Raw genomic sequence first — 24,738 nt, 5'->3', positions numbered from 1 at the left:
CCTCAGGTGATGTGGCAACATGTGTGTGTGTGTATACCGTGTGTGTGTATATATATATATATACACACACAGTGTGTGTGTGTGTATATATATATATATATATATATATACACACACACACACACAGTATATATGGCTGAATCTGGGCTCAGAGCCTCCCTAGGCCGGGGCAGTGTATCCCTATACAGTGGTACCTCAGGTTACATACGCTTCAGGTTACACACTCCGCTAAAGTGGTGCTTCAGGTTAAGAACAGACCTCCAGAAGGAATTAAGTTCTTAACCCGAGGTACCACTGTACACATATATATGGACACCCCATGTATGTATGGATACACTGCCCCTGCCTGGGGAGGTTCTGACCGCAGATTCAGCCACTTTACGCAAAGGGGAGGGCAACGGGGGCCAAGGCGGCGCCGCCTTCTCCATTCCGGGGGCACCGGGAATAATGAGGCGGAGAGGGAGGGAAATGAACGAGAGACTCCGAGGAGCGCTCCGGGGCCGCGCTTCCCCATTTCTGCGGGCCGCTCCCCCAAAGCGAATCGGGGACCCCCCCCCCAGTCCCTCCGACGAGAGAGGGGGGCTGTGTAGGAAGAAGGCTTCCTCGGCCGCCCTGACGAGCCGCCAACTCCCCGCCCCGCCACCCCAGCGGCGGGCGGAGGCGGAACCTTCTCGCGCGGTCCCGGCGGGCGAGGGGACGCCTTTCGGCGCCGGGCCGCCTTCCGCCTCGCCGCCCGCCATGGCGGTGGACATCACGCTGCTGTTCAAGGCCAGCGTGAAGACGGTGAAGACCCGGAACAAGGCCCTGGGGGTCCCGCTGGGCGGCGGCGGCGGCAGCGACGGGCCCCGCGACGACGCCCAGGCCCTGCTCAAGCGCGGCGGCGGGCAGCGCTCCAAAGGCGACTTCTCCAGCCGCGCCCGCGAAGTGGTGAGTGGGGCTGGCGGGGGGGGGGGCGAGGAGGGCGCCAGTCAAGCCCAGGCTATTCGGAGCACTCTGCACATGCTCGAAGGGCTCCTTTCTTCGCAGGTCGCCAGAGAGAGGGGTTGGAGTTCTGCCTGGGCAGGATCTGGTGTGTTAAAAGAAAAGAAAGAGGGGTGGGAAGTACTGCATGTTGGAGCACATTCTTTGCGGGTCTGATCCTCTTGCATTCCCCGCCCAGCCAGTGGCGACAGTGTAAAGGAGGATGGGGTGTTAATTGTTTATTTTTATACCGCCTTTTTAGCCCAATGGCCCCCAGAGTGGTGAACAACATTAATCCGTATTATTACAAAAAAGTACAATACTGTACATAAAAACACATATATCAAGACAATATAAAATAGCGGCAGGGTTTCCAATGGCCAATGTCGGGGATGTGTGGGGAGAATAGAGCAGCTTCAATAAGGTGCTATATATCAGAAGCAGTCTGTAAAACACTCCTGACACTAGCTGTGCAACCCAATACATGCATGTCTGCCCAGAAGTAAACCCCACTAAAATCTAAGGGATTTAAGTTCAGGTATGTGTTTATTATGGGATTGCAACCTAAAGCACCTTGCAGAATAGGAGTGGGCTTTTGGAGAGTGAAAAACTCATACCCTTTGTGGCAATTGTTTTTCTTCACTGCTGAAGAAAAAGGAATCTTTTCACCTGCAACGGACAAATGTGTTCACAAAATATATAAAAGTTGTACTGCAACATTATCATAATAGGCATCTTGTTCAGTGGTTGAATTTAATATCAGTGATTTACATCACAGTCTTAGGCATTTCTACTTGGAAGTCCCTCTGAGTCTATTGGGACCAACTGTAAAATAACTGTAGAGTAGGAGTTGCCAACTCCCAAGAGACTGCGATCTACTGACAGAGTTAAAAACTGGCAGTGATCTACCCCATTTTTTGTGGTGCAGGACAAAAAAATGAGCTTTTCTTTAGGGGAGCCAAAGTTGTTGATCTTCTTTGCAGGGAGCCAGTGATCTACCAGTGATCCACCACAGACGTCCAGTGATCTACCACAGACGTCCAGTGATCTACCAGTAGATCATGATCTACCTGTTGGACATGCCTGCTGTAGAGTGACTGGATTACAGCAGAGCTTTCCAAACTGTGTGTCGCAAAACATTAGTGTGTTGGCTGTTGTAGGTGTGTCGTGCGAATGCTCCCTGTGTTCCTCCCACGGCTGGAGAGGGGTTAGTTTAACCTCCGGTTTGCTAGTAAAACTGAATTACTGTGTCATGAAATGATGCACGTCTAAAAAGTGTGTCACCAACATGAAAAGTTTAGAAAGCTCTGATGTAGATTATGTTCTGCGTTCTGTTGGAGGCAGCAATGTTTCCGAATGCCAGTTGCTGGAAACCACAGGAGGGGAGAGTTGCTCTTGGGCTCATGTTCTTTTTGCAGAGTCTCCACAGGGATATGGTGGGCCACTGTGAGAACAGGACGCTGGACTGGATGGGCCATGGGCCTGATCCAGAAGGTTCCTATCTTCTAATGCAGAGCTTTCCAAACTGTGGGTCATGACACATTAGTGTGCCGGCTGCAGTGTGTAGGTGTGTAGCATGAATGCTCCCTACACTCTTTCTGGGGATGGAAAGGGTTAGTTTTCATGGAACTTTGAAGTGTCAGGCATAGCCCTACTGGCTTTAGCCCAAACGTAGCAGAGTTTTCCTGCACAGCGAAGAAGCTAGTTGCGGCGGTAATGACTAGTCAGCTAGACTCAGAATAACTATTTACAGGATTTATTAAAAGGAAAAATAAAACCAGCAGAGTTTCTGCATACAAATAAAAGCAAAATAAATCCTCTCTTTCTCTCTCTCTCTCATAACCATACACAGCACTTCTAACAACACCTCACACCAAACTGAGCTAACAATCCCTTGATAACAGAGTTGAGTGCTGGTCGTTAACCAATCAGAGTGAGTAGTTTCTAGGTCAAGCAGACCTGGGCTTTCTGCCAAGAGTAAATTGACACCAGCTTGAGTTAATTGTGTTAGCCAGAATCTGCAAGTTTCCCACGAGAACCAATTAACAGAAACTGAACACCCCCTCACAGATTCTGCTGAACAATTAACTCCAAATACACCTATGTAGGAGATTATTTTTCCAGCAAACCTAAACCCTTGCACATTCGCTTGTTCTTTACCTTTGCCAATGGTTTAGTTAACACATCTGCTACATTTTCTTCACTTGATACATAAGTACAGGTGATTACATTGTCTTGTACACAGCAACGTACATTTTGGTATTTTACAGAGATATGTTTGGAACGCGATTTGAAACCCTCTGTTTTACTTAAGGTTATACAAGCTTGATTATCAATGTAAACTTGTACTGGTTCTCCACAATTTACATTTAAATCTGCCATCAAATGCTTGAAATAAATCACCTCGTTGCACAATTCACTCAATGTGGCATACTCTGATTCTGTTGATGACACACTTACAACGTCTTGCTTGCGTGACCGCCAGCTGATTAAAGCTCCACCGACCATTATAACTAGTCCTGTGACAGATTTTCTATCTGGCAAATTTCCCCAGTCACTATCACAGTAGCAACTCAACATTTCATCCTCGGAAGAATTTAATTGTAACATATAGCCAATTGTCTGTTTGAGATACCTCAGAACTTGTTTTACCCCTTTCCAGGCATTTAGTGTGGGTTTTGAGACCAATCTACTTAATATGTCTACTGCATAGCTAATATCAGGTCTGGACCACTGTGCTAGATACAATAAACTTCCAATTACAGAGTGATATACATCAGGATGTTCAAATTCAGGACTCTCATCCATATGAAGTGTTTTTATGAAACCTGGATCCATAGGCACCGCTGCCCCTTTGCAATCCTGCATCCTGTATGTAGTCAGTAGTTGTTTAACTTTGTTCTGCTGACTAATTAGGCAGCTGCCATCTTGGGCCCAGCACACTTCCAACCCTAGATATGTCCTAACCGGGCCTAAGTCTTTCACTTTGAACTTACTGGACAATTGCTTGGCAAATCTTTTAGTTTGTTTATCTGTTTTACAGGCATACAATACATCATCTACATAAATCAGACAAAACTCTTGATCACTGCCTGTACCACGTACATAAACACAATTGTCAGCTGTACTCTGCTTGAAGCCAAATGACACTAAGGCCTCATGGAAACATTTGTTCCAAGATCTTGCAGCCTGTTTGAGACCGTATAGAGCTTTGTTTAATTTCAACACTCTATTGGAACCTGTCTCATAACCAGGCGGTTCGGCTAGATACAGGTCTTCTGATATTGATGCATGTAAATATGCAGTCTGAATGTCAAAATGGTTTAACAGGAGTTTTCTCTTTGCTCCAAGCGTTAAAATCAGCCTTACACTGTCCCCCTTAGCAGTAGGGGAAAAAGTCTCGTCATAATCTTTTCCAGGCCTCTGAGAGTATCCTTGAGCCACTAAACGAGCTTTGTATTTGTACTCTCCTGTCACCAGAGGTTTAAGTTTGTACACCCACCTGCAGCCTACAATCTTTGCCCCCTCAGGCGCTGCTACTGGTGTAAAAACCTTGTGCTCATTCAGAGAGGACATCTCTTCCTCCATTGCCTGTTTCCAGAGCTCTGCCTCCTCTTTTGGCAACTTTAACACTTCCTGAAAACTCTTGGGTTCTGTACTTACACTAAACACATTTGCAGTATCAGGAGAAAAACGCACCGGAGGCACTCCTTTGTTTTGTCTTTTAGATCTTCTGGGAGAAAATTTTTCTTCTGACCCACTTTCCTCCTCAGAACTACGACCTCTCTTTTGTTGCTTAGCAACTGGTCTCTGGCTAACTCCACTTTCTTGAGAGCTCTTATCTGAACTTTCCTCCCCCTCAGACTCTGATTCTCTATGTCTACCTTCAGAGTCATGAAGCTCCTGGGAAGGTTCAAACCAAACCTCAGTATTGGCATGTAGTCTCTCCCAGCCACTATGTTCACAAAAACTGGCATTCCTGGAGATCACAATGCCATTTGTCCCTTCAGCAAAGCGGAAACCTTTTCCCAGCTCCTGGTAACCCACAAACACTAACTGTTTGGTCTTAGGATCTCCCTTCTTTCTCATTTGTTTCGGAATTAATACCCAGGCTTTTGATCCAAACACATGCAAATGGTCAATTTTGGGTTTTTTCTGAAACAATTTAAAGTACGGGGTTGTACCTATTGTTTGATGAAAGAGCCTATTTTGGAGATAACACGCGGTGAGCATGCTCTCCCCCCAATAAGACATGGGCAAATCAGCATCGTCAAGCATGGCAAACATCATATCTTGTAAAGATCTGTTTTTTCGCTCTGCAACGCCATTCTCTTCTGGGGAAAAAACATTCGTTTTTCTATGCCCAATGCCACGCTTTTGTAACCAATCTTTAAAAGCATTTGACATAAATTCGCCACCTCTGTCCGTCTGAATCCTTTTGAGTTTAATGGACAGAAATCTTTCCACAGATGCCACCCAGCCTTTAAACTTAGTGAACACGTCACCCTTATTCTTCATGGGAAAAACCCAAGAATAACGCGTGGCGTCATCCACAATTGTTAATGAAAAGCGCGATCCACCCCTGCTTACAGCAAATGGACCAATTACGTCCATGTGAACCAGCTGTAGCGGTGACTCACTAACTCTGTCACTTCTGGGGTAAGAGACTCTGTGGGTTTTAACCTTTTTACACACATTACAATCAAGGTACTTGTTACAACTCTTTAAATCACCCCCATCAGCCAATTCAGACATTTTTAGTACACTTTTCCAGCAAGCATGCCCCATTTTCCTATGCAATAAGTGCACACAGTTGTCATGTATAGCTTTGTTATTCACTGCAGGCTGAGATTTACTGACTACTGCTGCAACTTGAGATCCTGCTTTAAGCCAAAACAAGCCTCCCTCTGACTTAGCAGTGCCTAAAATCTCACCAGCCTTCTTAATAATGCAACTGTCTCCTTCAAAATACACTTTAAACCCAGCTTTTAGCAAACAATCTACAGACATCAGATTGCTCCTTAATGAAGGCACACAAAGTACATTTTGCAGGCATTCACGAAGACAGGGAACAAAAACTGCACCCCCCGAAATCACTTCGGAAGTACTTCCGTCTGCTAGAGCCACCTGGCTGCGCTGTGCTGAGTTCTTGGAAACAAACAATTCATCTGAATTTACGATGTGGCGCGACGCTCCCGAATCGACCACCCAGACAGCTTGTTTCTCATCAGCAATCTTGACCTTGGCGGTCACCAGCCGAGCCGACTGTTTTTGTTTGAAGAATTTCTTTTTACGCTGTTGCTGCTGCTGATCTCGTCTCTGCTCCTGCACCGGCAACTGAGACTTGACCAACTCTGGACATTGTCGTTTTAGATGCGCTGAAGACCCACATCGGAAACAACGCCTAACAGCAAACGCTGACTCCTCACCAGTACGCTGCTTTTGCTTCACCTCTGGCACGGCATGAGAACTCCTTCCAAACAGCCCGCCTGTAGAAGCCTCTGCAGCCAACGACCTTTCTTGCCTCTTCTGCCATTCTTCAATCAAACGCCCAGTAACGTAACTGATTGATAAATCATGCTCCTGTATGCCTTCTAGAGACAAAACTAAATTATCCCAGCTTTCCGGGAGAGAACTCAAAATAATAGCCACCTTCTCCTGCTGGTCTAATGCACAGTCTCTTTCCTGTAGCGCAGAAAACTTTAACTGTAAACTGTGTAGGTGTTCCTGCATTGTAACCCCAGGCTGTAACATTGCCTTGTACAATGCCTTGCGAATGAACAGCTTGGAAACCGCTGTCTCACGCACATGGAGTTCTTTAAGTGCTTGCCACACACCTCTAGCTGTCTTGATTCCCCTCACATACGGCAACTGGGAATCTTCCAGCCCCAAGACAATTGTGGCCCTTGCTCTTTGGTCTTTATCGAGGTCTTCATCATCAGGCTTCGTAGGAAACTTACTCACCACTTGCCAGAGACGATCCCTCTGCAGCACTGCCTGCATGCGTTCCGACCACAGCAAGTAATTGGAGTCATTCAGACGCTCAAAAGCCATCTGAACTGGTTGTGAGGCCATCTTGAGAGCGATGTCCCTGGAACCCGGAACCAGCTACTCACGGCCACCGAGAGAGAAAACAGGAACCACAGCACCCAGCACTCACACGCTGCAGCTGTTGTCCTTGTGTCCACTGCGTCACCAGCTCACCACAGTCAGGAACCAGCCAGAGAACAACAACTTCTGGAACTACTGGAACCAACGCCGTTGATGCTGACACCACCGCAACTCAGGCTGGCAGCACAATGCCCATAACCTCATGGAACTTTGAAGTGTCAGGCATAGCCCTACTGGCTTTAGCCCAAACGTAGCAGAGTTTTCCTGCACAGCGAAGAAGCTAGTTGCGGCGGTAATGACTAGTCAGCTAGACTCAGAATAACTATTTACAGGATTTATTAAAAGGAAAAATAAAACCAGCAGAGTTTCTGCATACAAATAAAAGCAAAATAAATCCTCTCTTTCTCTCTCTCTCTCTCATAACCATACACAGCACTTCTAACAACACCTCACACCAAACTGAGCTAACAATCCCTTGATAACAGAGTTGAGTGCTGGTCGTTAACCAATCAGAGTGAGTAGTTTCTAGGTCAAGCAGACCTGGGCTTTCTGCCAAGAGTAAATTGACACCAGCTTGAGTTAATTGTGTTAGCCAGAATCTGCAAGTTTCCCACGAGAACCAATTAACAGAAACTGAACAAGTTTAACCTCTGGTTTGCTTGTTTAGTCATTTAGTCGTGTCCGACTCTTCATGACCACGTGGACCAGAGCACTCCAGGCACTCCTGTCTTCCACTGCCTCCCACAGTTTGGTCAAACTCATATTTGTAGCTTCGAGAACACTGTCCCACCATCTCGCCCTCTGTCGTCCCCTTCGCCCTGTGCCCTCCATCTTTCCCAACATCAGGGTCTTTTCCAGGGAGTCTTCTCTTCTCATGAGGGGGCCAAAGTATTGTGTCGCAAAATGATGCATGTCCAAAAAGTGTGTCACCAACTTGAAAAGCCTGGAAAGCTCTGGATTGCAGTCTTAAACAACTCTAAATGTATCTAGATGGAGTCTGAACCAACATGCCAAAATACGGGTGTCTTGGATAAGATCAGGCTCCATTCTTGGAGCATGTGCATTTGCCTCCTTTTATCATGGATATCCCTGATTCAGTGGCAGGTGTAAATTGTGTGGAACAGAGCTTGCTGTCCTTGAATACATATGTATTTCTTTCAGTCTTGCCAGTGACAAGCTTATTGGCTCCTTGCTGTCTTACTAGAGACTGTTTCCACTCCCTCTATCCATGGGTAGGCAAACTAAGGCCCGGGGGCTAGATGCGGCCCAATTGCCTTCTAAATCCGGCCCGCGGATGGTCCGGGAATCAGCGTGTTTTTACATGTTTTTACATGAGTAGAATGTCCACTTTTATTTAGAATACATCTCTGGGTTATTTGTGGGGCATAGGAATTCGTTCAATATTATTTTTTCAAAATATAGTCCGGCCCCCCACAAGGTCTGAGGGACAGTGCAGTGGCCCCCTGCTGAAAAAGTTTGCTGATCCCTGATACACTCCCTTAGCCTGTTTCTACTGATGCAATAGTAATAGCAGCTTCTGCCCCAATGAAAGGGACATTATCCACATATCATGCACTAGAGCAAAAGGGTCAGTACAAATGCAGTAGAATATACAACTAAACTGTAATGCTTATTTTACTACTAATACTGTATATGAATTTCTAATGACATCTTGTTTTATTTTGCCTTTAGCTGTGAACCATTAGAGCTGGGGAGGGTGTCATAGTAGCAACAGTGAGCAGCTAAGGAGTGTCAAGGAGTGCCAAGGAGTGTGGTGGCGTCTCCTTTTTTGGAGGTCTTTAAGCAGAGGCTTGACAACCATATGTCAGGAGTGCTCTGATGGTGTTTCCTGCTTGGCAGGGGGTTGGACTCAATGGCCCTTGTGGTCTCTTCCAACTCTATGATTCTATGATTCTATGATTCTATTAACATTGACTAATGGGAAAGTGTAGTCCTAATTAGTTCAGTTCATAAAAACCTTTTCTTCCACAGTCCTCACCAGCACTCCAGTTCTGCTTAACTGTTAAGTGATCCATTTTAGTGTCAATATTTGCACTTCCTTTTCTTCTAATAGTTAATGCTAACCACTAATATCTGTTGCTACAAAGCCTCCTTGGAATGTGTACATGTACCTGTGCTTACATTTTATGCTTCACACAAACTTCACATCACATCACATCTATATATAAACCCTTGGAAGGCTGTTGATGTATGTAAACCAGAGAAATTATCTCTGAAAATAAGGGCACCTTGTTAGCCTGGTATCTAGAATGCAAAAATATACCGAGTTAAACACTAGTTGTTCCGAAAAGAAGTTCTGTAATTGATCACATTATTTCCTAGTGTTTTTCTCACAATTAAAAAAGAAGCAGCACTATACTAAACTACAATTCAATGTAGAAAAGTTTATATACACACACACACACACACACACACACACACACACACACACACACTAGTATGGGTATATGAAAAGTGAGGTTTGGATAAGCAGGGTTGCTGTAACTATGAGCTGCCTCTCTGAGGTGACAGTTACCAGTTTATCTCTCGCAGGTTAAATAGTATGTTGCTGAACACTGATACCAAAAGGCTAAGAATTTTTATATGCCTCTTCTAAAATATGTGCCATGTAGACAAAATTATATTTGTTTTATTACACTTAATGTGAATAATTGTACAAACAATGTGCATACACTACAAATGTAAACTACTTTTAATCCCATTCAGTTGTCACAGCTCCCAGACATCTTCTTTCCATGACTGGATAACTTCCCTGCTCCCTTTTTTGTTTATATTGGTCTGAGTAAGAGGCAGAATAGTGACAGAATGAAAACTTGTTGAATGTGAAGTAGATTCGCCTTCTGTGTTTGTTCTTTAGCAGTTTTGGTATCCTGGATTTCATTTCTATTTTTTAATATGTGTCCTAGTCAGACTTCAAAATAATTTGAGTATTCTTCATGGGAACACATTAATTCAGACAGTTTTCATTTCCTAAATAATTTTTTTCTTTTAGAAGACATCTGAAGGCAGCCCTGTTTAGGGACATTTTTAATGTCTGAAGTTTTATTTTGTTTTTAATGTTCTGTTGAAAGCTGCCCAGAGTGGCTGGGGAAACCCAGCCAGATAGGTGAGATAGAAATATATTATTATTATTATTATTATTATTATTATTATTATTATTATTATTATTCATTGGGACCTTAAAAGTCTGATAAATAAGTGTCTTAGAATAATTGGTCCCCACTGTGTTAATTCTGTTTCTGGAGCTAAAATGCACAATTATTTCAAATGTGACTGGGTGGCTTTTAGGGGTTCTTGAAATGTCCATGCTGTTGTTCTGAAGTTAATTTTATTGAGGGGATTGTGGAGACAAAGCCTTTCCCTGCTAGATAGTCAATAGTTCCCCCTGGAAATTTCATTACAGTTCTTGTTCTTGAATTGGGTGCATCTTGATGGGGATTTCAGCCAACGCAGGCATGTTCTCTTTTGCGCTGGACATGGGACTGTGCTTCCCCTTTTCATAATGGCTCCTTCACTTTTGCGGTAATAACAAACAACTGAGGACAGCAAAGTAACATGAAAGAGAAGCATGAAAACAATTTAATGATTAGCACCGAAACGAATATTTAATTAAAATAAAAGCCGTGCCTAAAAGCCTTAATGCTGACTTTTGGAAACCGAACCATGCTGTGGTATTTGGAAAGCCCAATGTCCTGTACAGTAGATATTCCAAATTGCTTGGGAACTGGAGCTTACGTTTGCAAGCTTGGAATGTCCTGCGGATAATTAAGTTGTGGTCAGGCTTTAGAAAAATACAAAGTTCTCAAACTATGATTTTATAAACATGCTGCAATAACATTTCTTTATATTTAACAGTTTCGTATAGAAAGCTGATACTCTCACAAGGCATTGATTAAAGGTAAAACATCAAGAAAGGAAAAATATTAAATTAAAACTTCAGTTAGGATGTTGACAGTTGGCTTGTAATATTAAACAGATGTGCGTGTTCTTGGGATATTCTTCTTTCAAAGCCTTGTTGCCAAGATTAAAAAAAAAGACAGCTACATGATTTTTTATTAATGTTTAATTCCCTTTTACTTTAGATTCTCTTTTGCCTGGTTCAGTTCCTTTGGATGCTGAGATTTTAAGAAGGTCTTTGTATAATTCATTTTAGATCAGAAGACATGAGATTGTGCCCATTATTTAAAATTCTGGTTTAGAAAGTTTTCACTTTTGCTTTGCATGTTAAATTCGTTATTTATGTAATTGATATGTATGTGGGAGCAGAATTCGATCCACTTAGATCCATGCTGATTAGAAGTAGTTTATAATAGATAACAGAAAATCATTAAACTTTTCTACATTGAATTGTAGTTTAGTATAGTGCTGCTTCTTTTTTAATTGTGAGAAAAACACTAGGAAATAATGTGATCAATTACAGAACTTCTTTTTGGAACAACTAGTGTTTAACTCGGTATATTTTTGCTTTTTATCCGTGGCTTTATTTTAAATATTATGTTATACCATGAAGTCCCAAGAGCTACTTAGAGAAGGAGATTGCCAATGGCACTCTTAACTTCTTTTTCTTCCAATAGTTGACACCCGCATGTTATACCGCAACTTCATTTTTATGATGTTTTGATTATTTTATCATATACCACTGTGACATTTTATAAATCTTCTTATAAATAAATAAAATAAACTGCTTTAAATCCTCTGTCTTAAAAAAAGTCTGCCATGTAAAACACAAGTCTGAAGCCTCCATGAGCTCAGCATGTTCCTTGGCACCTGACCCTGGCATCTAAGGATAGTTGTAGACAACTATCTACCAAGCTGTTTTTGTTTTAGCAGATATAGATAAAGTTATTTTCAACAGCTGGCTGGACATTGCCAGATATCAGGGCTACATGGAGACCTTCCTGGGCCTTTCTAAATGACTTGGATGAAGGAATTGAGGGGATGTCCATCCAATTTGCAGATGACACCAAACTGGGAGGATTCAAGATGACCTTAACAGGCTGGAGAACTGGAACAAAACTAATAAAATGAATTTCATTAGGGACAAATGTATGGTTCTGCAATTAGGCAGGAAGTATCAGGTGCACAAATATAAGATGGAAGAACCAGGCTTACTAGTAATACATATGGAAAAGGTGTAGTGGTCTTAGTGGACCACAAGCTTAACATAAGTCAACAAAAAGTGAATGCTCTTCTAGGCTGCATCAACAGAAGTACAGTGGTACCTTGGTTTCCAAACTTTATCAATCCGGGAAGTATGTTCCAAAACCAAAGCGTTCCAAAACCAAGGTGCGCTTTCCCATAGAAAGTAATGCAGAATGGATGAATCTGTTCCAGACTTTTAAAAACAACCCCTAAAACAGCAATTTAACATGAATTTTACTATCTAACAAGACCATTGATCCATAAAATGAAAGCAATAATCAATGTACTGTACTATAAAATAAATAAGGCAGTATTGTAGATGATAAAAATTAAAATTATTTTCCCCCCTTACGTGCACTCATTATTGTTTGGATAGGGGAGCTTTTATCCATTTCTGCAGTCACACAATCAATCAGTAGCTGAACTGGGTTCCACACAGTCACAAGTCAGTACCATAAAACGAAGGACAAGTCACAGTAAAAAAACCCGAAAAAGCCACACAAAAGCGCAATTTTTTTTTTTAGCAAAAACAAAAGCTCCAAATATTACCTCTGTGTTGCGTGGGTGCTCAGGACTAAACAGCTGACAGACTCAACAGGAAGCCTTTGATAAGCAGTGGGGGACTCAATTTACAAACGGAACACACTCAACAGGAAGCGGAACATGTTCCGCTTCCAAGGCAAAGTTCACAAACTGGAACACCTACTTCCGAGTTTGCAGCGTTCTATTTCCAAGTTGTTCATAAACTAAGCTGTTCTAAAACCAAGGCACCACTGTATAGTGTCCAGATCAAGAGAAGTAATAATACCACTGTATTCTTTCTTATCTGGAATACTGTCCCCAGTTTTGGGAACCACAATTTAAGAAGGGTATTGACAAGTTGGAATGTGTGCAAAGGAGGGCAAAAAGGATGGTCAAGGTTCTGGAAACCAAACCTGATGAGGAATGGTTGAGGGAGTTGGGTATGTTTAGCCTGGAGAAGGAGAGACTGAGAGGCGATATGATAGACATTTTCAAATATCTAAAGGGTTGTCGCATGGAAAATAAAGTGAGCTTGTTTTCTCCTGCTTTGGAGGGTAGGATTCGAACCAGTGGAGTCAAGTTACAAGAAAGGAGTTTCTGACTAAGCACCAGGAAGAACCTTCTGGCAGTAAGAGCTGTTCAGCAGTGGAACAGTCTCCCTTGGGAGGCTGTGGACTCTCCGTCCCTGGAGGTTTTTTAGCAGAGGTTAGTTGGGCATCTGCCATGGATGCTTTAGTTGAGATTCCTGTGTTGCAGGGGGTTGGACTAGATGACCCTTGGAGGCACCCTCCAACTCTTTGATTGTATGATTCTAAGTTACTGCTTGGTAAATAACCACCTGTATGCTCCATGAATTTACTGCAGTGGCAATGGCTATGGAGAGTAGACCCATTGAAGTTAATTGACATGACTTAGGTTTTTTAATTTCACTGGGTCTGTGGCGAGTAAGACTTAGTTGACTACAACCTCATGTGTTCAACATCAATTTCTTGTTTCCTGTTTCAAAATTATATATTGTTAAATTTTCAAATGTACATATTCCACAGTAAAATACAAAACGTTAAATCCAACAACTTTCGTTCTTCTCCTTCCATGGTTCCTTTATACTTCCAAAATATACTGCATATTCCATGTCAACCATCTACTTTACCCCTTTTATATAATATTAATTTAAATGATACTGTTGAATTTATATTAATCCCCCTAGCATTTTCACTTGCTTACTCCACACATATTTTCCATTCCTGTTTATACACTCAATCTTTTTGTTCTCTTACCCTGCTGGTTAGGCCTGCTAGCTCTGCATATTCCCTCATTTTTAGCTGCCAATTTGGGACCTCTCCCACCTTCTATTTTTGAGCTAACAAAATCCGATCTGCTGTCATTGCATACATAAATAACCTTTTCTGACCCCTGGGTACCTCTGTCTGTACCATTCCTAAAAGGAATGCCTCTTTGAGGGGGGTGGGTGTTGTTTTAAACAGTTGTTTCATTTAGTATAAATTATTTCCAAGTATAGTGGTACTTCGGGTTACAAACACGTCGGGTTGCAAACTCCGCTAACCCGGAAGTAGTTGCTCCGGGTTGCAAACTTTGCCCCAGGCTGAGAATGAAAAGCACGCGGTGAAGGCGTGGCGGCAGCGGGAGGCCCCACTAGCAAAAGCGCGCCTCAGGTTAAGAATGGTTTTGGGTTAAGAATGGACTTCCGGAACGAATTAAGTTCATAACCTGAGGTACCACTGTAGCCCTTAACTATTCTACATGACCACCACATATGATGAAATATTCCTTCTGCTTCTTTACATTTGCAACACCTATCTGTTTCAGTTTTATACATCTTTGCTAATTTACTTAGAGTTAGGTATCATCTATAAAACATTTTCATATAGTTCTCCTTTAATGTATAACATGCAGTAAATTTTAAGTCAGTCTTCCAGAGTTTCTCCCAGAAGTTGAATTCTATGTTATACCGTATATCTCTTGCCCAATGTATCATTGATGATTTAACCAGCTCGTCTTTTGTTCCCCAGCCTAATAATAATCTATACATTTTAGATAGTACTAATAATTCTAATAATTCACTTTCAGATTGTGAGCTTTGCTCCATAAAACCACATTTTTTATCCAACTTAAACTTTTCATTTAGTTGGTAATTCTGCAACCTGTCTGTTCCTAGGTTCTTTAATTTTTTCCCGACGTCTTCAGTTTGATTTCTCTCTCCGATAAGTCCAGTAAATCTCTATATATTGCCCATTGTCTGTCCATATTGGTCTTCTTCAATGCTATAGCTTCTATTGGTGATAACCACAAAAATGTTCCCCTCTCCAACAGATTTTTATATTTCTCCCAGACTCTGTAGGTATTCCTTCTTACCACATGGTTCTAGAAGTTCTTCTATATATATATTAGCATTTCCATACCATAAACACGGGTGCCAGCCAAAATTAATACCATGACCTTCCAAATCTAATAGGTGGTTTTTTTAATAGCAAAATTCATTCCTTTAACCAACATAAACATGCCGCCTCATAATATAATTGTAAATTGGCAATTTCTTATTTAGGCACATATCTTCTGATTACAAGTTGAGTATAAACAGTCATAAGTTATGTTGTAACTCATTCTGCTTTTTGTAAATCTCTTTGAGTTTTGTTTTCTTTTACAATCAAGCGGAATATAAATTTTCTGAAATAAGATAAATATACTTTTACAGTTTGAAGCCATTATGCCTGACTGTGGTTAGTTAGATTGTTTGATATTATATTATATTATCCCTGGCCTTGAAAATTGCAGTGGTCTTTAGGAGTGATCTGCCGTTCCTGAAATCAGGCTTAGTATAACTATTCTGAAATGTAAAACACCCCTTTCCCCCTTTTGTATTGAGGATAAATCATGATGAAATCTTTCTCATTTCCCTGTTTTCTTCCCATTATAATGTATAATGCAAATAATTTTCTCTGAATTTTAAGACCTGATCCCTATGACTTGTATGCAAGTGGTTTCAATTCAAGGGGAAGAATGAAGAAATAGGGCATATAAATAGATTTCTTTCCTATGAAAACACATGCATAGTCTCAGCTTGTTTGTTTATGAGCCCAGTTTGCATTGTGTCTCCCCATGTGGATTTGCTTTTTTTTGTTTGTTTGCCACTTGAGAATGCAGGGTGAGGGTCATTTGATTTAATGCTCCTCTGTATTAAAATAAACCACTGTCTATTGAAAACTCAGTGACGGAGTGTGAGAGATTTCAATTCTACCTTTCCCCCTGACATACACATTCATTGTCTGTGTGTAGGAATCAACTCCTCCTGTAGCGGGGTAGTATTTCACCAGGAGTCTAACCAGACACAGGTTTGAAATAGGCCTTTTTGTTCCTAAACATCAGTAAGGCATCCTATAAAGATAAAATGTTCTATCTTTCCAACTAGCTTTGTAGAATGAAGACCCAAAGCATGCCTTGTGGGGTGTGGCTGCCATTCCATTTTATCCTTACAACAACCTTATGAATTGGATTCATCTGAGAGATGGAGTTTGGCCCAAGATCACCCAGTGAACTACATGGCCAAGCAGGGTTTGACCTGTGAGTCTCTTTTCCAAGTCCCATTTTCTGAGTATTGCACCATAGTGGTTCAGTTTTATTTGCTATAAGAAAAAGCAAAGTGTACTCTTTTGAATAAACAGTTCTTTTGCTTCCGTATTTTGTCAGGCTGCAGATGGTACTTCTGTACTGCCATATCTGCATAGTAAAATGGGAGTGGCATTGTAGGGTGTTTGCTCAGTTAATTATAACATCAATTAAGAGTGTGTGTGGTTGCAGTGGTTCATTGTTAGATATATGACCCTCCTGCTAAAATAGAAGACATCACACGATTCTGTGTGTATGTATGTTGAATGACGTGTTCAGGGTTTTTTTAATGCAATTTTGAAAATATGCAAGATGTAGCAATTAACCTACATGTACGTATATAATACTAGAAAATGGGCAACTTATTATATTCAAAGACAGGATCTGATAGGCTCAAATTGCTTAAAACATCAGTTATTGAAGATCTACCCAGGGGAATTTAAGAAACCATTTAACAGATGAAAGTACATTTTGAAAAGTTTGACCTTACAGGCAATCATAAAATGAATGCAAACAGTGCTTCTCCCCCTGAAATCTATAGAGCCCATCTGTGTCTAATCCAGTAATTACAGACTGAGTTCAATTACCTTTTCAAACTTGGAGCAGACTGGAGACTAAGCAGTGAATGTGCATGGGGTTTTGTCTAGACCTCAGTTGACCACAGTCTAAAACAGGAATTTATATCTAATTTTATTTTATTTTGTTCAGTTTGGTAGCTCTTAAAAGATTCATTTTGCTACTTAAGTTATCAGATTCTGGAAGCCCAATACACATGTATTGCTGTACTTGTGTGTGAATATGTCTTTAAAAAAAAAAAGGTTTGTGAGAAAAGTAGTTGGCATTTGCAGGGTAAGGATTTGGGGAGTTTAGCTCCTTTTAAAAACTGTTTGAGAGCAGCCATGCTTTTGTTTCTCAGTTCTTTGTGGTTTACTCCGGTTCTGTTTTAATACTGTGGCCTATAATATGCATTGCATAATGAATAATATTTTGAAAGAATTATTAACAGTAATTTTCAAATGTAACCCACTATAAACAATAAAGCACCTTTACCGTCTCCCCTAAGGATCATGCAGCTAGCCTGCCTGAGTGTGCTGGCTTGGTGTGGGATCCTGGGCAACATGTTAAAAGGATGCTGGAGCGCATATTCTTGCCTAGCCCCATTATTTTCTTATTTTAAGTAACTGGGTTTTAGGGGCTTTCAATAGCAAAGTGAGGCAGAAATGTTTGGGTATGTACCATGTGCTCAAGTTAAAATCGTCTCTTTGCTTTCAGCTGTTTCTCTCATTTAAATCAGTAGAAGTTCTGAACAGTAGCGCACAGTCCTTGTAAATAGGTTGTAAACACAGCTGCGGGAACTGATTCCACTGTTTGGAATGAAATGAAATGACTCGCTATCAATACAACAACATAGCACATTCTCTTCCTTGCATGTCAAATAATTCATCTGGCGATGAGATATTAGCATGGGTCGCACATCATGCTAAGTCAAACGATGCCTTATTGACAGCATGTGGGCTTCTGGAGAGGAAATTGCCTCTAGTTTGCTACTCAGTCAGTTTTCTGATGCGGAGCACGGAGCTCGTCTATGGTTTGGCTTAATGTGTAAACTGAACCCAGGCTTGTGGTTTATCTCTCTCTACACTAACCATAAACTTTAAACTATAGGACAAAACTTGGTTATAGCTCATGTTTAGTGCGGAGAGAGCTAAGTAATCAGCCCAATTTGGGCGCCATGCTAAACCAAACCATGGCTTATAAGGTTCAGTGCAGAGCAGGAGCAAAATGACTAGGGAGGGCCAAGCAGCCATTGTTTTCTCTCCCAGGGCCTGCGTGCATTCATGCTAAATCATGCTTTGGTTTACAATGATGTGTGAACCAGGATATTATTTGCTAAGTTGATAAATTGGGTATGCCAACAACTGTAGTCTTACACAATATTCTGTGGGTCAGACTTTATTATTAATTTTACTTATTTGTCTACTACAAAAAAGTGTCCAATCAATTCAGAAAAAGATATAGCATAATAAAACCATTCTAATAATCTATGAGGGACGCGGGTGGCGCTGTGGGTTAAACCACGGAGCCTAGGACTTGCTGATCAGAAGGTTGGCTGCTTGAATCCCCGTGACGGGGTGAGCTCCCGTTGCTCGGTCCCTGCTCCTGCCCACCTAGCAGTTTGAAAGCACGTCAAAGTGCAAGTAGATAAATAGGTATCACTCTGGCGGGAAGGTAAACGGCGTTTCCGTGTGCTGCTCTGGTTCACCAGAAGCGGCTTAGTCATGCTGGCCACATGACCCGGAAGCTATACGCCGGCTCCTTTGGCCAATAAAGTGAGATGAACGCCGCAACCCCAGAGTCGGCCACGACTGGACCTAATGGTCAGGGGTCCCTTTACCTTTATTAATAATCTATAAACAAACCCAGTAGAAGAACATTTTATGGAATTGCTACCAACCAGCTGGTTGCAATCCATCAAATGCCTGGGAGAAAAAAAGTAAGTTTTAACTTGACACCTAAATGATGTTATTGATGGACCTCATTGGGAAGAGCATTCCATAAGTGGGTAGCCATAACTGAAAAACTTTTCTTCCCTGTTGATACCTTTTGAAGCTTCCTCAGAGGGAGCATTCAAATAAAGATCACAAGTGAAGATGGAAGGGTCCAAGTAGGTTCATACTGGGAGAGGCACTTCGGAAAAGATTGTGGTCCCAAGCCATCAAGGTTAAAACTAGCACTCTGAATTGGCAGCCAGTGCAGTTGTGCCAGGATTGGTGTGATATGCCAACAATTGGGTGGCCACTAGCTAAATATTCTGAACCATCTTCAAAGGCAAACAAATATACAGCACATTGCAGAGCATATATGACTGCAGCCAAGTCATTCCTGTCCATATAGGGCCACAGCTGAGCCACCAGACAAAGCGGGCGCTCTGCACTCTGCGCCACTGAGGCTGCCGATGCCTCATGCGACAGCAGTGGATCTAGGAAGACACTCGACTGCAGATCTGCTCTTTCAGAAGGAGCTTGACCGCCACCCGCCTGGTCAGAAGTTTCACTTAATCCAGTTGTATTTCCTCCCACCTATTGTTTTCAGACTTTGTAAAAGTTAGTAATTTTTCATTGAGACCATTGTGGAATGTTGTAGGCTACATGGCATTTATTTCAAATGTATGAACTATGCCTTTCAATTTAGCACCCTTTTCAATAAAATCAAACAGCAATTTTTTTAACTTGTTTTTTTTTTAATGAAAGAGATATTGCCTAAGTGGGTATAATTAAGTTGTAAGAAGTGGCCCATCAACTGAAATCCTATGACGAAAAACAAGACGCAGTTTTAATAAAAGGAGGTTCTTTTGTAGGAACAGTACTCTGATTTTCATTAAGTAAATGGTATTCTCAGCTACTTTATCTAAGCTCGAGATTAATTTCTATGGTTACGGGTGGATATAAATCTGTAGTATGCTTTTCAAAACTGATTGTGTTTGTTCACAACAAGATTATAGCAGCCTTCTTCTAAAATAAGTTTTTACTTTAAATCCCCCCCCATTAAATGCATAGACATAGGTGGGCGGCAATTCCAGAGCCTTCATAAAAAAATAAAAAGATATATGCTGAAATAGAATTACAGAAAGTAGACATTAAAATACTAAATAGCAGTGCTTTCCCCCCCTAAAAACATGTTTAGGGGTACTCTCATTTTCCTACTCATATTGAAATACTGCCCCTCAATGAGGCCAAACTTAGATTCACAAAATGTTTAGGGGTATGTGTGCCCCTGTGTCCCCCCAGAAAAAAGCACTGCTAAATAGGGTTCATGGTTTCAGGCAAAGGGAAAAATGAGTGCCCCTTAGTGTACACCAGGTATACAGTGGGGAGCCTGAGGTCTGGCTCTTTATCGGGCCTTTGAAACTATCCCAGGCCACATCCTGCATCAGCTCTGCTCATGTGACCCCAAACTCTGTTAATTTCTCCTTCTTGTCTGGGTATAGAATAGAGAGAGAAGTGCAAGTGTGTGTAGAAACTCTTCTAACATGCAAAGGTACTAAAATTTACATGCCTTGTCCTGTTCCCTTTTGCCTCTGGCCCTGCCTACCAATAATTGGTTGTGATCCCCATAAAATTGCCCAGAAGCAGAGGTGAGCCTTGAACTAAAAATGGTTCCTCGCCCCTGCAGTACACTAGGACTTCTAAATATTCATTTCTATACTTCAGCTCTAGCAGATAGACATATTTAATGCTGAGTAATAAACACATAATTAATGATGATAAACAATATTTCTTCCACGAGAAAATCTGTCTACCGTGCTTCTTATTGAACAGAAGGGATTTCCCTCCCCCCATACAATTGTATCCTATGTTCTGCATGTGCAACAGAACTTCCTACTCGTCTCCTTTTGTCTCTCCTGTGCACTCTCCTGCACTGAAAATCATCTCCAATGGGTTGGGAGACCCTCCTGAGCACTTTGGGGGAGAAAAGAGGCAGTATTGTTGTGTAAGTGAAACTTTGTTTAACATTAGGTGCAACCTAAAATTTTGCTCCCCTAAATAAAATTGCTAATGTTAAAATGTAAATTTCCCAGAAAGTTAAGTATGAGCCAAATTAGATTACTGTTCGTGTAAAGCACGATGGAAAGCATGTTTATACTATTTTGTGTGTGTCCGTGTGCACTCATGTATTTTCCATATAGAGATCATGTCACTTTTTGTTCCTTCATTCCACGCAGAGAAAGATTTTCTGAAGCATGGCTTATTTATAAAATAATAGTCAGGAAACATGTTTTTGAGATTCTGAATAACATCAGTATAACTTGTAAGCAGAGGATATACAGAAGGAAATCTTGGTAATGGAAATTGCAAATAAGGAATTAAAACACTTTTAAAAGCAATGATATGTGAATGAGAATCTCTGTATGGGGCTACTGGTTACAGCCAACTCATTCTCAGAATATGGAATCTTTTGTAGCCAAAGCAGCACAATTCACACACATAAGAGAGGCATCAGTAGGCTTGAAGGAGTCCCAAAGAATGCTAACTAACTAAATAAACTGAAAAAACCCTTTTGGGGCTAGGTGGGTGGAATGCTGACTGACTGTTGGCAAAGACAACAGAAAACCTGGAAGAGAGGAAGTGGAAGGGAGTATCCTATAGGAGGGCATTGCTGGCTGGTTGGAACCCTGATCAGGAGCATGCCACACAACAGTCTTTTGTTGCAGATCCTGCTTGTCTCTGCACAGTGTGTGTGTGTGTGTGTGTGTGTGTGAGAGAGAGAGAGAGAGAGAGAGAGAGAGAGAGAGAGAGAGATATTGTATATATTACACAGATGCTCGTTTCCCTATCGCTTGTTATGTACGGTTTACAGTGACTTCAACCGGAAAATATGTGCACCTCAGTTTTGATACTTTGAATAAATTTTGAATCTGAAATTATATACTGTGCTACATAGATACAATTCAGTGTGCATTTCAGAATTGGGCCTCTATTATGTACATCAGTTACAGATTGTTAAATTAATGAATAATAATAAGTAGGATTGGGCTCCAACCTGTACACCCAATCCTACACAACTTTTAGAAGACATCTGAAGGCAGCCCTGTATCAGGAAGTTTTTAACGTTTGATGTTTTACTATGTTTTTATATGTACTGTAAGCCGCCCAATCCTTTGAATAAGGATTCCTTAAATCAGAGCATAACATAGTTTTTATAAAACCTGATTTTTGTAAAGAGTAGATTAATGGGAAATGTTTGAAGATGAACTGTCTAATATTCAGTATAATGTCCCTACCTTATTACAGTTGGCCCCTGTCTTAATAATGCTTCCATGTCTGCAGTAGTTAATTGTAAAAAGATGGGGACTCTTGAGTTGAGTGAGGTCTATTAGTTGCTCTCTTTTTGTTTACTTGATATAAAGAAAAGAAGAAATAAATTTATAATTTATTCAGAACAAAATGGAACAGTTGAAGAAAAAACATCCTGTGTAAAAGTGCAAATAAAGTTTAATGCTGAGAATTGTTGTAAGTGGAGTGTGTTTAATTCACAGTAATAAAGGCCAATTTCGGCAAACATATTTTGACCAATTTGCTTTTGTTTCCCAGCTGAAACGTTCCTCAAAACTTGTGGCTTTTGTGTTGCACTTAAAGAGGTTTTAGATGGTTGTGTGAAAATATAAATACTGAAGTTCTGATTGGAGTTAGGCAATAAGACAGGAATAAAATATTGGAAAATCCTATTAAAGTCAGATGTTGGATCCCATGATGAAACAAAAAATATGAACATCAGAAGATTTGTGTGTTTTGCAGACTTGAATGAGGCAGCTTCAATTTGTTAGTTCAACAGATAAGACTGAAGTCTTGTCGGGTCCTTATTTTTCAGTTCAGTGACAAAAAGTCCTTTCAGTGTTTATGCATACATAACAGTTGTGTGAATAATGAACTCACTGACCGTGCAATCTTATGCATGTTTAATCAAAAGTAAGACTTACTCTCAAGCATGTGGGTGCATAAATTATGGTAGACTTACAACACAATCTTAACCATGTCGCCTACTCAGAAGTAAGTCCTGTTGAATTCAGTGGGGCTTACCGCTCGGTAAGTGGAGTTGAGATTGCAGCCTTATTCTTGTAAGTGATACTAAAACTGTATTCAGTTGTTTGAAACTTTCTGCCAGTTCTTAAAACACGCCGTTGTGTTCCTTTTTGCAGTAATTAACCATCCCTTTTAATGTATAACATTTCAGTGTGTTGAAATTCATAGAATTATAAGTATTCACATGTATGAACTTACAAAGGCAAGAAAATTACTGGTCTGTCTTTTTTGGATAAGGATTCGGAACAATCGACGAAGCACTTTTTGCAGGTTCTTATTTCAATGTGTTTTATTTTGAATCCGAGCTCAGTCGATCTGTAGAACTTCAAAGTCTTAATTATAAAGTTTCATCTGGTGATCTTGTGGCACAAGCAAAAGTCACTGGTGCCTCCTTCCGTCATCTGCTGCTACCCATAGGTCCCAAAGACCCCCTTGAGCAACTTTGTGCTCAATATTATACAATAACTCTTTAACATATAGCCAAGGTTGTTCTCGCATTTGGGAGTGGTACGTGTGTGTGTGTGTGTGTGTGTGTGTCTGTGAGACCATTTGTTTTCTTAATTTTAAGTAATACTAAATTTAAGAGATGCAACTGCATTAGGATGCTCACTTTCAAAAATATTTAAGTTACTCAAAATATTCTACTTTCCTTTTAATAATGTTGCAGCGATACAGAAAAGCAGCTTTCATATTCCTGGAAGGAGCATTATTTAAATACTTCCTGCTATGAGTCCTTTTGTTTGTTTGTTTGTTTGTTTGTTTGTTAAAGGAAGCTGTACTCAAAGATGAAATAAACCAATTTCAGAAAATGTTTTTCAAAAGCTGTAAACTCAAAATAGTGAACAGAAGGTTTATGATTTATTCCTCACCGTTAGGATTGCATAGTCGCTCTTGTTTGAAGGGGTGTCCTGATTCAAGAATATTTTGATCCTTTAGAATAGGAATCTCACGTATTTCTAAATTTCTGTATACTAAAAGAGCTCCTCCCAAATGCTTTTGGTTTGGAAATTTGATTTTGTTTGACATCAGGTAATAGCAGGAGATTATGAAGAGATATGATGTGCAAGTAGACTAAGATAAGTCAGGGCAGTTGTGCAGGAAGAAATGCATTATTTAAAAAGAACACAAAAGAGCACATATTTGCGTAAAATTTGCATGTGCTACTTTATACATGTAGATTTAAATTTATAAAGAATTGCTATAATTATAAGGGTAAAGGATAAATTTGGGGCCAGGTAACCTGTGTCCTCTATGTCTGCTGATGGGCCCCTGCTCGCTCGTCTTTATCTTCAAACCCGACTTTGGCTGGGCAGCCTTTCAAAAAATAAAGGATTCCTGGAGTCTTGTCCTCTGACACGCCTTCAACTAGAGGACTGTTCTGTGTTAAGTAGGGTATGTGGCCGCCCTATGTTCAATTGTGCAGACATGCATGTGAAGAAAGTGTAAACTCTTCCCTTTTCCAGGGTTGTAGCAATTCACTTCAGTAGTGCCACTTGAGGTGGGGGTTTGGGGGGTTTTTCTGGAGCCAGAGAGTAGTTGTACACAAGGATGAGCAATTCAGTTTTTAAACAACAATTATGAGCGCCTCGTTAAGGAATGGGAAATGTCTCCCTTTATAATGCTGTACTTTCTCATTACAATCTGCCCAGTGAAGTAATCGCAATACCAAAAAGTAAACTCTTTTATGCATTATGCCTTATGCACTTCCATTTTTGAAACAGGTTATCACTGCAGAGTGACGTAAATGCTCCTGTATTGTTTGTTTGTTCTTAATGCA

The 24,738-nt window shown here is 40.9% G+C and overlaps 1 protein-coding gene across 1 annotated transcript in view; it reads left to right on the top strand.

Annotated features, from left to right (window-relative positions):
• The first annotated feature begins 389 nt into the window (after positions 1–389).
• The window catches only part of STX18 (syntaxin 18), a 49,612-nt gene continuing 25,263 nt past the window's right edge, over positions 390–24,738 (top strand). The window contains exon 1 of the mRNA XM_083460759.1: positions 390–927. Coding sequence (XP_083316885.1) covers positions 448–927 — 480 coding nt within the window. The 5' untranslated portion in view covers positions 390–447. The remainder of the gene's footprint in view (positions 928–24,738) is intronic.

The sequence above is a fragment of the Podarcis liolepis genome, assembly GCF_965112155.1.
Source record: "Podarcis liolepis genome assembly, chromosome: 9".
Taxonomy (NCBI): Eukaryota; Metazoa; Chordata; class Lepidosauria; order Squamata; family Lacertidae; genus Podarcis; species Podarcis liolepis.
This window is presented reverse-complemented; position numbering and strand designations above follow the sequence as displayed.